The 16682-nt window shown below is 39.1% G+C and overlaps 1 protein-coding gene across 2 annotated transcripts in view; it reads left to right on the top strand.

The window, feature by feature from the left end:
• Positions 1 to 16682, top strand: part of COPA (COPI coat complex subunit alpha) — a 50525-nt gene that overhangs the window by 21884 nt on the left and 11959 nt on the right. Inside the window, exons 11-17 of one of the 2 annotated variants that reach the window (XM_059066934.2) lie at positions 8613 to 8763; positions 9697 to 9763; positions 10704 to 10779; positions 12657 to 12739; positions 13560 to 13699; positions 14262 to 14347; positions 14463 to 14601. In XM_059066934.2, coding sequence (XP_058922917.1) covers positions 8613 to 8763; positions 9697 to 9763; positions 10704 to 10779; positions 12657 to 12739; positions 13560 to 13699; positions 14262 to 14347; positions 14463 to 14601 — 742 coding nt within the window. Of the gene's footprint in view, positions 1 to 8612; positions 8764 to 9696; positions 9764 to 10703; positions 10780 to 12656; positions 12740 to 13559; positions 13700 to 14261; positions 14348 to 14435; positions 14602 to 16682 lie in introns of both variants that reach the window. The other variant, XM_067039470.1, reaches the window with a different exon arrangement.

The raw sequence follows: 16682 nt of genomic DNA, 5'->3' as shown, positions 1-16682 counted from the left end.
CTTTCATCAATGTCTAATAGTTTTCAGAATACAGGTCTTTTATTATCTCCTTGGTTAAATTTATTCCTAGGTTTTTTATTCTTTTTTGATGCAGTTGTAAATGGGATTGTTTTCTTCATTTCTCTTTCTGATATTGCAACAGATTTCTGTATATTAATTTTGTTTCCTCCAATTTTACTGAATTAATTTATTAGTTCTAATAGTTTTTTTGTGGAATCTTTTGGGCTTTCTATATATAGTATCTTGTCATCTGCAAATAGTGACAGTTTTATTTCTTCCTTTGCAATTTAGATGCCTTTTCATTTTCTTGCTTAATTGCTGTGGCTAGGACTTCCAATACTATGTTGAATAGAAGTGACGAGAGTGGGTATCCTTTTCTTGTTCCTGATGCTAGTGGAAAAGTTTTCAGCTTTTCACCATGGAGTATGATGTTAGCTGTGTGTTTGTCACGTAGGGCCTTTATTATGTTGAGGTATTTTCCCTCTATACCCACTTCGCTAAGAGTTTTTATCATAAATGGATGTTAAATTTTGTCAAATGCTTTTTCTACATCTATCGATATGATCATGATTTTAACCCTTCATTTTGTTAATGTGGTGTATCACATTGATTTATGGATGTTAAACCATCCTTGCATCTCTGGAATGAATTGTGCTTGATCGTGGTGTATTATCCTTTTAATGTATCATTGTATTTGGTTTGCTAGTATTTTGTTAAGGATTTTTGCATCTATGCTCATCAGGGATATTGGCCTATAATTTTTGTTTTCTTATTATCTTTGCCTGGTTTTGGTATCAAGGTAGTGCTGTCCTCATTAAGTGAGTTTGGAAGTGTTTTTTCCTCTTCAATTTTTGGAATAATTTGAAAAGGATAGATATTAACTCTTCTTTAAATGTTGGTAGAATTTACCTTTGAAGCCATCTGGACTTGGACTTTTGTTCTTTGGGAGATTGTTGATTACTGACTCAAGTTTGTTAGTAATTGATCTATTCAGGTTTTCTGTTTCTACATGACTCAGTCTTGGAAGATTGTATGTTTCTAGGAATTTATCCATTGTTGGCATATCATTGTTTGTAGTATTCTCTTATAATCAGTCCTTTGTATTTCTGTGCTGTCAGTTGTAATTTCTCCTCTTTCATTTCTGATTTTATTAGAGCTCTCTTTTTTTTTTAAATGCATCTGGCTAAAAGTTTGTAGATTTTCTCTTTCAAAGAACCAACTCTTAGTTTCATTGTATTTTCTATTGTCTTTTTAGTCTCTATTTCATTTATTTCTGCTCTAATCTTTATCATTTCTTCCTTATACTCACTGAGCTTTGCTTGTTCTTCATTTTGTTTTTTTTTTTTAAATCTACTTTTAGATTGCTTGAGATTTTTCTTGTTTCTTGGGGTAGGCCTGTATCACTATGAACTTCCTCTTAGAACTGCTTTTGCTGTGTCCCATAGATGTTGGACACTTGTGTTTCCATTTTCATTTGTCTTCAGGTATTTTTGATTTCCTCTTTGATTTCTTTGTTGACTCATTTGTTGTTTAGTAACATGTTGTTTAGTCTCCACATATTTGTGTTTTTTCTAGTTTTCTTCTTGTAGTTGATTTCTAGTTTCATACTTTTTTGGCAAAAAAGGCACTTGAAATTATTTCAGTCTTAAATTTATCAAGCCATGTTTTGTGGCCTAGCATGAGATCTTTCCTGGAGTATGTTGAATATGCACTTGAGAAAAATGTATTTTGCCGCTTTTGGATAGACTGTTCTCTATTAATTCTATCTGGTCTAATGTGTCACTTAAGGCCAGTGTTTCCTTGTTGATATGATCTGTCCATTGATGTAAGTAGGGTGTAATGTCCCCTAGTATTATTGTGTTATTGTCAATTTCTCCCTTTATTAATATTTGCTTTATATATTTAGGTACTCCTATGTTGGGTGTATAAATGTTTGCAAATGTTATATTCTCTTGTTGGATTGACCTCTTTATCATTATGTAATGCCCCTCTTTGTCTTTTGTTATGATCTTTGTTTTAAAGTCTATTTTGTCTGATATGAGTAATGTCCTAGCTTTCTTTTCTTTTACATGTGCATGAAATATCCTTTTCCATCCCTTCACTTTCAGTCTATATGTATCTTTAGATCTGACTTGTCTCTTGTAGGCAACGTATAGATAGGTCTCATTTGTTTTAATCCATTCAGCCACTGTAAGTCTTTTGGTTGGTGCATTTAGTCCATTTACCTTTAAAGTAATTATTGATAGGTATGTGCTTTTTAACATTTTGTTAATTTTTTTCTGGTTGTTTTTGTAGTTCTTCTCTGTTCCTGTCTTGTTCTCTTGGTTTCTTCCCTTGTGGTTTGATGGATTCCTTTAGTGTTACATTTGAATTTGTTTCTCTTTATTTGTTGTCTATCCATTGTAAGTTTTTGTTTGTGGTTCCCATGAATTTCATAAATATTGAACTGTATATATGTATTTGTCTATTTTAAGCTGATAGTCACTTAAGTTCAAAGGCATTCTAAAAGCACTACATTTTTACACATACCCCATTTTATGTTTTTTATTTCATATTTTATATCTCTATTTTGTGTATACCTTAACTATTTTTTGTAATTATAGTTGATTATACTGCACTGGACCCTTTAACAACATGGAAGTTAGGGACACTGACCCTCTGTGCAGTCTAAAATATGCATATAAGTTTACAGTTGACTCTCTGTACCTGTGGTTCTGTATCTACAGATTCAACCAACAGTGGACTGTGTAGTATTATTGTACATATTAAGTGAAAGAGAACTGTGTGTAAGTGGACCAGTGCAGTTAAGATCCATGTTGTTTAAGGGTCAACTATTCTCTGGTCTTTTAACTTTCATACAAGCTTTTTAAGTGGCTGATTCACTGCCTTTACTATGTATTTGCTTTTATCAGTGAGATTTTTCCTTTGATGTATTTTCTTTTTTAAAAAGATCTTTAAAATTTTTTTTTAAATTTATTTTTGGCTGTGTTGAGTCTTCATTGCTTCACATGGGCTTTCTCTAGTTGCGGTGAGTGGGGGCTACTCTTCATTGTGGTATGCGGGCTGCTCATTTCGGTGGCTTCTCTTGTTGTGAAGCATGGGCTCGAGGTGTGCGGGCTTCAGTAGTTGTGGCACACGGGCTCAGTGGTTGTGGCTCGCTGGCTCTAGAGCATGAGCTCATTAGTTGTGGCGCACAGGCTTAGTTGCTCTGCAGCATGTGGGATCTTCCTGGACCAGGGCTCGAACCCATGTCCCCTGCATTGGCAGGCGGATTCTTAGCCACTGCACCACCAGGGAAGTCCCTCATATATTTTCTTATTTCTAGTTGTTGCCTTTTCTTTTCTGCTTAAAGGAGACCTTGACATTTCATGTAAGGCTGGTTTAGTAGTGAAGTCTTAGTTTTTGCTTGTCTGAAACTCTTTCTCCTTCAGTTCTGAATGATAACCTTGTTGGATAGATGCTAAGTGGTAACTCTTTTCCTCTCAGCATTTTTTTTTTTTTTTTTTTTTTTTTTTTGCGGTACGTGGGCCTCTCACCGTTGTGGCCTCTCCTGCTGCAGAGCACAGGCTCCAGACGTGCAGGTCCAGCGGCCATGGCTCACAGGCCCAGCTACTCTGCGGCATGTGAGATCCTCCCGGACCAGGGCACGAACCCGTGTACCCTGCATTGGCAGGCAGACCCTCAACCACTGCACCACCAGGGAAGCCCTCCTCTCAGCATTTTAAATGTATCCTGCCATTCCTTTCTGACCTGTAAAGTTTCTGCTAAAAAATCAGCTGAGAGTCTTCTGGGGTTTTCCTTGTATGTGATTAGTTGTTTTTCTCTTGCTGCCTTTAACACATTATTGACCAGAGATGTATTGATATGTCTTTTGTTACCTGAATGTTATTGACTGGAGACGTATCAATACGTTTTTAGAGAGTGATACAATCAACATCACCATGCAAAGTTGTTAGAGCTTAAAATTGATCAAGTGTTCATTATACAACTTATGATTGTCGTTATCATTTGCATTTTGCTCCATTAGGTTTTTGTTCCAACCTTGTGTGTATCATAAACACAAGTTTGTTACCATAAAATTTTCAAAAATGATGCATCGCGAGATTTTGAGTGAAGAAGAATTTTTCGGTGAATTTTATGCAGATACTTTCTCTCATTGTCCAAGTGACATATATACTAGTGTCTCAGAAGATGATAGTTCTTCAGAATATAGTTCTGATTCAGACAATGTGAATGTTAGAACAACAAAAAGAAAAAAAAACTTAGTGATTGATTCTGATATGGAAAGTGAAAATGAAACTCATGGTGCTGGAGAATGCTCCCTTGCTTCTGCAGAAGAGTGATTGCAGACAACATTTCATAAAAATTAGAAGACTTTACAGGTGTAACTATTGAATGTAATAATCTGCAAAGTGTTAGTGAAATAACAGAATTAATTTTTGGTAACGGCTTTTTCAAGTTGGTTGCTTCTCAAACAAACTTGTATCACCAACAGAATGAAAAAGCATATAAAAAGTATGATAAGGCTTTAAAATGGACTGGTGTAACCAATAGTGACATGAAGAAGTTTCTTGGATTAATAATTTTTTTAAAGAGGTATGAAGCTTCCTTTTTTTTCAATTTTATTTTATTTTATTTTTTTATACAGCAGGTTCTTATTTAGTTATATATTTTATACATATTAGTGTGTATATGTCAATCCCAGTCTTCCAATTCATCCCACCACTGCTTCATCCCACCACTTTCCCCCCTTGGTGTCCATACGTTTGTTCTCTACATCTGTGTCTCTATTTCCACCTTGCAAACCGGTTCATCTGTACCATTTTTCTAGATTCCACATATATGCGTTAATATATTATGTTTTTCTCTTTCTGACTTACTTCACTCTGTATGACAGTCTCTAGGACCATCCACCTCTCTACAAATGACCCAATTTTGTTCCTTTTTATGACTGAGTAATATTCCATTGTGTATATGTACCACATCTTCTTTATCCACTCGTCTGTTGATGGGCGTTTAGGTTGATTCCATGGATTAATAATTTTGATGGGACAAATAAAGTCATACTGGAAAGAATATTGGCCGACTGATCCCTTACTTGAAACACCTATCTTGCCAAAGATTATTACAAGAAGAAGATTCGAAAAAATAATGATGTTTCTTCACTTTAACAATAACTCAGAAACTCCACTTCCTGCAGACAGAGGTTCAAAAGTTAAACCTCTTTTGGATTATTTTCTACCAAAATTTCCATCAATCTATATACCCAAACAAGAGCTATTGCTTGATGAGGCAATGATAAAGTGGAGAGGATGACTCAGATTCAAAACCTGTAATCCCAGAAAACTTACAAAATAAGTTTGGTCAGGATGGTTAACGAAAGTGAAACTGGGTATATATGCAACCTTGAGATTTACATGGGTGAAGGATAGAAACTGCAAGAAACAATCTTATTGGTCCTACAACCTTATCTTGGTTCATGGCACCGTATTTACCAAGACAATTATTACAACAGTGTGTACACATCTGAAATATCGTTGAAAAATAAAACCAGAGTTTGTGGGACTATAAGAGAGAATCATGGTCTACCAAACCAATTAGGAGAAATCTAAAAATCTACAGAGGGGAGAAATGACATTCTTATGGACGGGAAAAGTGATTTTTCTTATATGGAAAGACAAAAGGCTAGTCTGCATGGTGACAACTATTCATTATGCCTCCATAGCATCTACAGGAAAAGAAGACAGGAGGACTGACCATCAGATGACTAAGCCCACTGGTATATTAGAATATAATAAATCTATGAAAGAGTTGATTGATTCAGTCAATACCTGGCAAACTGCAATATCCTCTGGAAAACTCGAAAATGGTTTAAGAAAGTGGGTTTCTATTTGAGTAATTGCAGTTTATTCAATGTGTTTAAAATTTATTGTAGCCTTAATGCACAGAATAAAATGACTTACAAGCAGTTTTTGTTAGCAGTAGCTAGAGAATGGGTAATTGACCATTCTGGTGAATATAGTGGTAGTCCTGCACCTGGTCCTTCTTGTGGTGTTTCTAAAAGAGCCCCCCACAAAGATCCACCTTGTCGACTATCAGGTAAAATAAAAGAACATATTCTAGAGGAAATAATACCCACAGAACTAAAAAATAATGCCATGGGGCTTCCCTGGTGGCACAGTGGTTAAGAATCTGCCTGCCAGTGCAGGGGATATGGGTTCGAGCCCTGGTCCGGGAAGATCCCACATGCTGCAGAGCAACTAAGCCTGTGCGCCACAACTACTGAGCCTGTGCTCTAGAGCCCTCAGGCCACAACTACTGAGCCTGCGTGCCACAACTACTGAAGCCCGAGCACCTAGAGCCTGTGCTCTGCAATGAGAAGCCACCCCAATGAGAAGCCTGCACACTGCAACAAAGAGTAGCCCCCACTTGCTGCAACTAGAGAAAGCCCGTGTGCAGCAACGAAGACCCAACGCAGCCAAAAATAAATAAATTTTTTTTAAAAAATGCCGCCAGAAAGTGTAGAGTCTGCTCTTCCAGGGGAAAGCACCGTGAAACACAATATATTTGTAATAGATGTTCTGTTCCCCTGCACAGAGGTGCCTGCTGTACTGCCTGTCAGAGTCTAATGAAATATTAGAATGCTTTAGTAAGACATGTACAAACTTTCAAAGAAATACATTAAGTGCAAAAACAGTTGTTGATAGTTATACTCAAACATGGATGTTTCAGTATTCACTTATATAACAAATCGCTGGCCACAAGCATCAGTTTCTGCAAAAATCCCCCAGCCAATAATGTGTTAAGATTCTCTCCTTATCTTTAACTCTTGCCATTTTAATTATAATGTGTCCTGGTGAGGATCTCTTTGGGTTCATCTTATTTGGGAATCTCTGCTTCTTGGACCTGGATATCTACTTCCTTCCTCAGGTTAGGAAAGTTTTCAGCCATTATTTATTCAAATAAGGTTTCTGTCCCTTTCTCTCTTCTCCTTTGGGAATCCTATAATGTGAAAGTTAGTATGCTTGATGTTGTCCCAGAAGTCCCTTAACTCTCCTCATTTAAAAAAAAATTCTTTCTCCTTTTTGCTGTTAATATTGGGTGATTTCCACTATTCTGTCTCACAGATTGCTCATCTATTCTTCCATATAATCTAATCTGCTGTTGATTCCCTCTACATATTTTTTCCGTTTTTGTATTCTTCACTTTTGATTGGTTCTTTCTTATATTTTCTAAGTCTTTGTTGAAGTTCTCACTGAATTCTTCCATTCTTCTCCCAAGTTTGGTTAGCATCCTTATGACTGTTTCTTTGAACTCTTTATCAGATAAATTACTTATCTCTTTCATCAGGCGTTTTTTCTGGGGGGTTATTTTGTTGTTTCTTTTGGAACATATTGCTCTGTCTCCCTTTTGTTTGACTTTTGGTTTTTGTTTCTATGAATTTAAGCAAAACAGCTACCTCTCCTGGTCTTTTAAGGAGTGGCCTTAAAGGGTGAAAGCATTCCTGTGTAGATTGTTTGCACCTGGCAGCTTTGGCAGGCTTGCTGGGGCTGGAGTGCATCTGGGCAGGCATAGTCCCTGGGGAGTGTGGTCTCTTGGTGGAGTGCCTGGGGCTGGAGTAGGCATGGGGCAGTCCCTGGAAAGCGCTACACCTGAGGCCATAGAACTTTTACTTGTAGTGAAGGGAGGTAGACCCATAAAACAATAAAAACATGAAACAATGTATGGTGAAAACTGCTTTAAAAGAAAGTTAAGCAAAAGTAAGTGGGATAGAGAGGGATGAGTGTAGGGACTGCTGCTTTCTACTGGGTGTTCAGGAAAGTGAAGGGGAATGATAAATACATTGACAGTGGGAACAACAAATGCAAAGACCGTGATATGAGAAATGTTTAACATGTTTCAGGAACATCAAAGTGGCCAGTTGGAGCACAGTAAGGGGCTAAGTAATAGGAGGTAAGACCAAGCCAGATTGGGCATTGCCTTGTAGGCCATTAGAATTTAAGACTTTATTCTGAAAGAATGGAAAGCCATTGGAAGGTGTTGGGTAGGGAAGTGACATGATCTGATTTATGTGTGGAGTGTATACTAGGAGGACAAAGATTGAAGGTTTTTCTGAGTGATGGATAATGTTAGTAGGGAAAAGCAAAACATTTTTAAAAAACAGAACCAGAAAGGCTTTTTAAACTAGCATCCATTTGTTCAACATTTACTTTTTATGTTTGTTATTTGATAGTAACTGGGGAAGGATAGAAATTATTGTAATTTCTGTTTTCAGGGAGCTCAGTGTATACTGGGGATGATATACCTAAATGGTTACAGTGCAGAATGGTACGTGCTGTGACGGAGGTTTGTACAAAGCAGTTAGGAGAACACAGAGGAGGGTTTGTCTAATGTGGCAGTATGATAGGGTGAGTATTGGTAAATGATTTACAGGTGTTTACTTGAATAAAGATTCCAAGAATTGTGAGAATTTAGGCAAATAAAGAATGCATTTAGGGGTCTTAACTTTGTTTTTAGCATACATGTACAGTCGTCATCTTTGTGTATCTCCTGTTTCCAGTTTTCTTTCTTGCCTACAGCTAATTCTTTCCTCCCTTTTCCCTGTGGCCCAGGCCATGATGGTGGCATGATTGTATTTAAACTGGAACGGGAACGGCCAGCTTATGCCGTTCATGGCAATATGCTTCATTATGTCAAGGACCGATTCTTACGTCAGTTGGATTTCAACAGCTCCAAAGATGTAGCTGTGATGCAGTTGCGGAGGTAAATCAGACTTGTTTCTTCCCTCCAAAGTGTCTTCGTCTGTTACCATGAAACCATACTCAAAAACTGGAGTCTGTTCTTTTAACAACGTTTTGGATCTCATTTCCTGTCACAGATAGAATCCCCAGGAGCATGGTGGTGGCCATGAGGCCAATGGGGGCTTCCCTGTTGACAATGCTAGAGACCCTGTGGAAAGGAAATCATACTGCCAAGTTTGCCAGGTGTCTTGAAAACCAGGGAAAGTTTCCTGGTTGAGAGTAGCCCAACTTGGTGACAGGCCTCTTTGCCTTTATTTAGCATTTCTTTTCTATACCTCTCCCTTTGCTTTTCAGCAAAATGCATGCAACTGTAAACCAGAATATATGTCTCTGGAAACTCTTAACTCTGAAGATATGATAATATCTAGGGTGCCTGGCAAAACGAACTATCCTCTTGGAAAGCCGGATGTTTCAGCATGCTGAAACATTCATGGTGGCAGGCTTTGGCATAAGGGTTTGATAACCACCCTCCAGCGTTACTACAATAAAAAAAATTTGTTTGTGTTATCACTCCAAGGGACAGGAGAAACTAGCCAGAGACAAATCACATCATGTTACTCTGTGGTATCCACTGCAATTATGTGTAGGAATTTGTACCCAAGAATCAATCCCACTCACTACAGTGAGTGCTAACCATACCTTCTGTTGAATAAGTAGACTTGTACTAGGTGTGCTTTTTTAAAACTCTATGCTCAAAGCTGAAATAGGGGAGTCCCTAAGCCTTAAAGGAAGGAAGAAATAGATGCAACATTCATTTATTTTTATTCCTGATTATAAAAATGATAAGTATATCTGTAAAGATGAGATAAGTAGGAGGTGTAGGAGTAATTCCTTTTTTCCTATTGTCATTATGTCTTTTTACTAATTTCTCCATTTTTTGTATATATATCTCTAGTGGTTCCAAGTTTCCAGTGTTCAACATGTCATACAATCCAGCAGAAAATGCAGTCCTACTGTGTACAGTAAGTAAACCTCCTAGGATCTCCTCATTTCCCATAGGTCTCTTTCTCATGCCCTTAGAGGATCTCTAATGGCTTCTTAGAAACTATTTAATGGTCATTTTGAGAGAGCTGAAACAGTAAACAGAGACTCAAACCAGGTAGGCTTCAGCTGTCATAAACATGTTAAGGGTTTGTGTACTTACATCTTTCATAAGGCTAACAACTTCTAAACTTAATGGAGCGTTGGGATGAATCACCCAAATCACTGAAAGTAGTTTGAAAAAATGTTTGGGACTATAGCCTATTCAAAAATGCTTATCTTGATTCCCTCCATTTGGGTGAAAAATAGTAGAGCTGATTTTGAGAGGAGCTCCTTTCAGTGGTGTTACCTTTGGGGGTCATCAAGTAGCCCTCCTCATTTCTTGCCATACAATTTTTAAAAAAAGAAAGAAAGAAAGAAATGACATTCTAATTTTAGTGCCTTCATTGCCAGGTCAGAAGAATGAAAACCTGTCTTTCCCGATATGACTTCTAGTGTCTGATCCCAGTTCTTCAATATCTAACAGCCCCATATTTTCCTCCTGGCACTTTTCTTTAATGTTTTTTCTTTGATGTCTTTTTTTCACCTTCAAACAGACTTTTAAGTTGATGAGTATACTCAGGTGGGGCACTGGAATATTGGGGTCTTAGTCTGTTAATTTGTGGAATAGAGAGCAGTCCTTGCTTTCATTCAAAAGGTATCTACATCTTTGGAAGATACAAGAAAAATAAGGTGACATGAATGCTGAATTCTTTGGCAACGAGCCCTATAATTTTTAGCTGTAGAAACGTTCAGATGCCTTCTGAGTGAAAGGTGTGAAATAGTTGCAGGTTGCTGTCTGTATAATGGTGCTGTTTTCTATGTCAGAGTAAACTGGTATCTTGGGTGCTCTTACTAACAATTCCTCCCTTTCCTCTACAGAGAGCCAGTAATTTAGAGAATAGTACCTATGACTTGTACACCATCCCCAAGGATGCCGACTCCCAGAATCCTGATGGTAGGCATTCTCTTTGTATACCCGACTCTGCTCCTAGCTCTCCTCACCCAAATCATCACTCCTCTTCAAGTTTTTCACATTCCGTCCCCAGGCCATGGCCACATCACTCATGTCTGTTGGCAGGTGCTGCTGACAATTGCATCAGAGGCAACTGTGGTGTGAAATATTCATGTTCCTCCTCCATTTTATTACTCCAGCTCGATATATATATTTTATAATTTGGTTATTAGAAACTCTCCATTTTCTCTTTCAGCACAGCATGTTATCCTAGTTTATTGTCAGCTGATGTGACTTTCACCCTGGTAGTTTCATTTATTTAAAAACGTGGTTCCAATCTTGCAGTGTCTCATCCTGGGACTAGGGATTTATGCTCTCCCATCCATATCCAGATCTGATTTGCTTCCTTTTGCATGTCAGAAAGATGAGGCTGTTAACAGCCCCTCACCCCACCAGGGATCCTGGATCCAGCTGAGACCCCTGCCTACCTCTTCCATCACCACTATCCCTTTTTAGTCCTTTCTGCTAGAACTTGCTGACAAAACATTCTCAGAATAGATTTGAGCCTCACTTATGCTCCTTTTAGTGTACTACCTCCAGTTGGTTTGTAGGTCAGAGGTTTGTTCCTCAGGTCCCCAATCTTAGTACCATACTTTCGTGATATTTTAGAGCGAATCAACGGATTCTGAGAAATATTTTGCTAGCTCTGTCCTATTGTGGGTGCCACTGTGTCATTATTGCTGCTAATATCATCACTCTCCAATAAGTGTGGTCATGGTGAGAAGAGAGAAAACCTGTATGTCTTTGATATCCATAAATCAAAGTCTCCCCTATAAATCAGTCAAGCCATTTCTGACCAATTTTTTTTGTTTGCTCCTGCTTACCCATCCCCTTGCTTCTTTTCCCCATCTGTTTACAATTAATAGAGTCTAAAATATTTTTGTTTTGTCTTATAACCACTTTTATTTTATCATCTCCATTTTTTGAGGGAGATAATAATTATTAAAGGAATAAAGGTACAGCCAGAGGAAGAGAAAGAGCAAAGGCTTGAATAGTGTGGTTCTTTGGCCCCTGGAAAATTGGAGTGTTGGTTGTGATAATAATTAATTTTGTAAATTGCCTGACACCCCTGGTTGTCAAGGGGTGGCCTGGCAAGGCTGGCCAGCATGTATTGTCCAGTTTCCTGCTGATACTAATAGATAAAAGAGTATTTCCATGCATCCTTCTGTGTATCTCCTTTGAAGTTTCCCAGAGTGGGGAGTGCCCATTCAGAATTCTAATCATCCAATGAAATGTTTGGGAACTGAGAAACATGTTGTAACTTTGTTGAGTGATTGATTGACATTTATGGAGCATCAGCTTGGTGCTAAATACTGCCCAGCATAGAGCTGCCTGGATTTAGTTAGGAGTGCTCTGCCCCACCCTACTTTACTAGGAGGTCTGCATTTGCATGTTAAAAGCAGCAGAGCAGCTGCGTCCTGGAGAGGGGGCTCTGTCTCTACTCCAGCTTGTTGAGATAGGAGGTCCAAGACACTCACAGGCTGCTTGCTTTGTGCCGCAGCTTGGCCAGCAAGGCCCTGCTCGTTAGCTTGATGGAATGTGCTGTCTCCCAAGATGGGGGTGGTCCTTCTGCCAGTATATAGTGTTGGCTGAAATGCAGTCACTTGGCCTAGAGAAAAGAGGCTTGGCAGGGGTGGAGGTTGGAGTTTGGAGGGGACTGGTGGGGAAAAGTCACTGACAATAGCCTCAGGTTATGGCTGAATAAGTTAGGAAGCAGCTGAACTGGCAAAGCCAACTTGGCAGCCAGCAAGACTGGCAGCTTCATGGCACCTGACAGTAGCTTACTACATGCTCCTGCCCTTTGGTTTTGCTCTTCTCAGCTCCTGAAGGGAAACGATCCTCAGGCCTGACAGCTGTTTGGGTTGCTCGCAATCGGTTTGCTGTCCTAGATCGGATGCATTCGGTGAGTTAAGACTAAAAAGGGAAATTAATTTGGAGAGTGTGGTGGCAGTGGCCTGTGTATTGCAGAATAAAGAGCATTTTTTTTTCCCTTACTCTGCCCTGGGCAGCTGTGGTCCTCAATGGCTGCTTTCTCCTTAACTCTGCCCCAAACCCCTTGGGGAAAAAAAGGCCTTAAAATTGATTTGATTGGATCACTGTGGCTCTGGGCTTAAGAACCAAGGTAAAGTCACTCTTGATAACACAGGAGCCGAAAAACATCAAATTTGAAATAGGTGAGCTGGGAAGTCCCTGATGGTCCAGTGGTTAGGACTTGGCACTTTCACTGCTGGGGCCCGGGTTCAATCCCTGGTCTGGGAACTAAGATCCTGCAAGCCATGTGGCAAACCCCAACACCCCGCCGCCGCACCAAAAAAATGAAATAGGTGAGCTAGATAAGGAGTAGATCCTCTTATCCTACTACCTCTGATGGTACTTAAAATGTAATGGGTCCTAAAAAAGTTAAGCAAAGCTCTCTCAAGAAAATATTTAACAAAAATTTAAGCCTCAGAAGTGCTGTATTCTGTCTCTGGTTGATTGAGGAATTCAGATTTTAGTTGGACTTCTCAGGATATTTCAATTGAAAAAAAAAAAAAAAAAAGCTATCAAGACCCTTGGAGAGGATCTTAGTTGGAGTGGTCTATGTAGAGTGGTGATTGACCTGGACAGACAGAAAAAAAAATTACTTTGTTTATTGACGCTGAAGAATAATTGCTGAGGGACATTGTCAGCTAGCATCATCTTACATGTATTTCTCTTAACCCCATCTTTTATACTCATTTCAGCTTCTGATCAAGAATCTGAAGAATGAGATCACCAAAAAAGTACAGGTGCCCAACTGTGATGAGATTTTTTACGCTGGCACAGGCAACCTCCTGCTTCGAGATGCAGAATCCATCACGCTCTTTGACGTACAGCAGAAGCGGTAACATGTCAGATGCCCCTAAGCAGACAGGCATATAGTGGGGGAGAGTGGAAATCTTTAGTGGGAGCTTTTCTTCCTCCAAGTGAGTTTGACCTGTGGCTTAGCCACTTCTTGTGCTATAACTCCAAGACTCTTTCTAACCACTCTTTTTCCTCTGTGATCACTCTCCATCCTGTACATACACACTAGCATTACAACAAGGGGCTTATTTGTTTTCAGAGCATTTGTCTGAACGAAGAATGCTCTTGGGACTTGGAATAATAGGGACACAAATGAATAACGTAGTTCCTGTACTTAAAGGAGCTTATAGTCCATTGGTGAAAACGGACATACACAAGTCCCTAATAATACATGGGAATGAGGGGCAGGGAGTTGAGGAAGAGGGAAGTATACAATGTGAGCCAAATGTTTAAGTCACTGAACTGTAATACAGAAAGTGTTTATTTGGTATTATTTTAAGAAATTTCGGTTTACATTAATTTGGAGATGAAAAGGAGGTAGGTCATAACCTGGAATAAGGGAATCAGGTCCACTCACATTTGCACTTCTCTCTCTATCCCAGGACTCTGGCATCTGTGAAGATTTCCAAGGTGAAATATGTTATCTGGTCAGCAGACATGTCCCATGTAGCACTACTGGCCAAACATGGTAAGTCTTCATTATGTCCACCCTGATTTAGAGACCAGTCCCTCCCTCCCCATCCCTGCCAGTCTACTTCACTCACCCTGTCCAGCAGAGCACTCATGTCCTTTGCCTCTTACAGCCATTGTGATCTGTAACCGCAAACTGGAGGCTCTATGTAACATTCACGAGAACATTCGTGTCAAGAGTGGGGCCTGGGATGAAAGTGGGGTATTTATCTATACCACAAGCAACCACATCAAATATGCTGTCACCACTGGGTAAGTTGATTATCTGAGATACAGAATGGGAGAAAGTGGCTTCTTAAAATCACTGTCCTGTCTCAGGAGACATACTGAAGTCCTCCTTGAACTGTCTTCGTGGAAAAGCTTTGTCTGACATATATGTGCTAGGAGCATCAAAACATTCTTTTTTCAACTCTTTTAAAATTGTGAAATATGACACAAATATAGAAAATTACATAGGTTATAAATATATGAAATAGCAAATAGTTACATAATGAACATCTGTGTAACTGCCACCCAAGTCAAGAAATAGAACATTTCTGACACCCCAGAAACCCTTTGCCATGTGGTCCCTATTGATCACAACCCTCTCTCTTCCTCAAAGATAACATTCTGACTTTTATGATAATTTCTTTCTTTTCTTTGCAATTTTACCACCCAATGTGTCTTAAAATAATGATTTAATTTTGCCTGGTTTTGAACTTCATGTAAATTAAATTATGCTGAATATATTATTTCATATTTTGCTTATTTTGCTCAATATATTGTTTGTAAGATTCATCCATGTTGTAGCTCTAGATTATTTGTTTTTGTTGTTGTATAACATTCTATTATATAAATGTGCCACAGTTTATCAGTTCTATTCTAGAGGGATAGTTGGGTGATTTCTAGGTTTTGTCTATTATAAATGATGTTCTTTTAAACATTCTTCCATGAATTCTGGTTCATATGCACATACGTTTCTCTCTAGAGCAGAATTGCTAGGTCATAGAGCGTGCTTATTTTCACATTTGCTAGGTAATGTGAAAGAGTGGTTTTACCAATTTGCATGCCCACCAGCGTTGTATAAAAGTTTCTTTGCTTGTCACGCTGGCCAGTACTTGGCCTTTGTCAGACTCATTTTTGTCTGGTGGATGTGCGATGTATCTTGTAATTTTACTTTGCTATTCTCTGATTCCCCAGGAGATTGGACAACTTTTTATTTAGCCATCCATCAGGATTTCCTCTTCTATGAATTCTGTTCAAGTCTTTTATCCTTTATTTAAATGAGTTATCCTTGTTCTTTTGTTATAGGAGTTCTTTATATATTTGAATATCAGTCCTTTGTCAGGGCTATGTGTTGCAAATATTAATATCTCCTCCCATTCTATAGTATGTCTTTTGATTCTCTTTTGATATCCGTTAATGAACAGAAGTTCTTAGTTTAATGTAGTTGAGTTTATGAATCTTATTCTTTATGGATATCAGGTTTTGTGTCCTATTTAAGAAATCTTTGTTGACTCCAAGATCATAAAGGCATTCTTTTATATTTTCTTATGAAAACTTTATAGTTTTGCCTTTTATATCTAGGTCTATAATCTACCTGAAGTTGATTTTTTTGTATGGTGTGAGGTGTCGTGAGCTTAGCTTTACTTTTTCCATAAGGACACTCAATTTTGTACCAACATCATGTATTGAAAAAACCAGCCTTCCGCATAGTTCTGCAGAGCCATCTTTGTGATATATGAATCACGTTTACATGCAAGGATCTGTTTTTGGGTTTTTGGTTTTGTTTTTTTACTTTTGGCTGCATTGGGTCTTTGTTGCTGCATGTGGGCTTTCTCTAGTTGCAGCGAGCAGGGGCTACTCTTCATTGTGGTGCGCGGACTTCTCATTGAGGTGGCTTCTCTTGTTGCAGAGCACAGGCTCTAGGCACGTGGGCTTCAGTTGTTGTGGCATGCAGGCTCTAGAGTGCAGCCTCAGGAGTTGTGGCACATGGGCTTAGTTGCTCTGCAGCACGTGGGATCTTCCCAGACCAGGGATTGAACCCGTGTCCCCTGTATTGGCAGGCGGATTCTTAACTACTGTGCTACCAGTGAAGTCCCAAGGATCTGTTTTTGGTTTTTTGTTTGTTTGTTTGTTTTTTTGTGGTACGCGGTCCTCTCACCGTTGTGGCCTCTCCCGTTGCGGAGCACAGGCTCCGGACGCGCAGGCTCAGTGACCATGGCTCATGGGCCCAGCCGCTCCGCGGCATGTGGGATCTTCCCGGACCGGGACACGAACCCGTATCCCCTGCATCGGCAGGCGGATTCTCAACCACTGCGCCACCAGGGAAGCCCCCAAGGATCTGTTTTTTG

Source organism: Kogia breviceps, chromosome 1, assembly GCF_026419965.1.
Source record: "Kogia breviceps isolate mKogBre1 chromosome 1, mKogBre1 haplotype 1, whole genome shotgun sequence".
Taxonomy (NCBI): domain Eukaryota; kingdom Metazoa; phylum Chordata; class Mammalia; order Artiodactyla; family Physeteridae; genus Kogia; species Kogia breviceps.
Note: the sequence above shows the minus strand (reverse complement) of the source record. Positions and strands in the feature narration are given on the sequence as shown.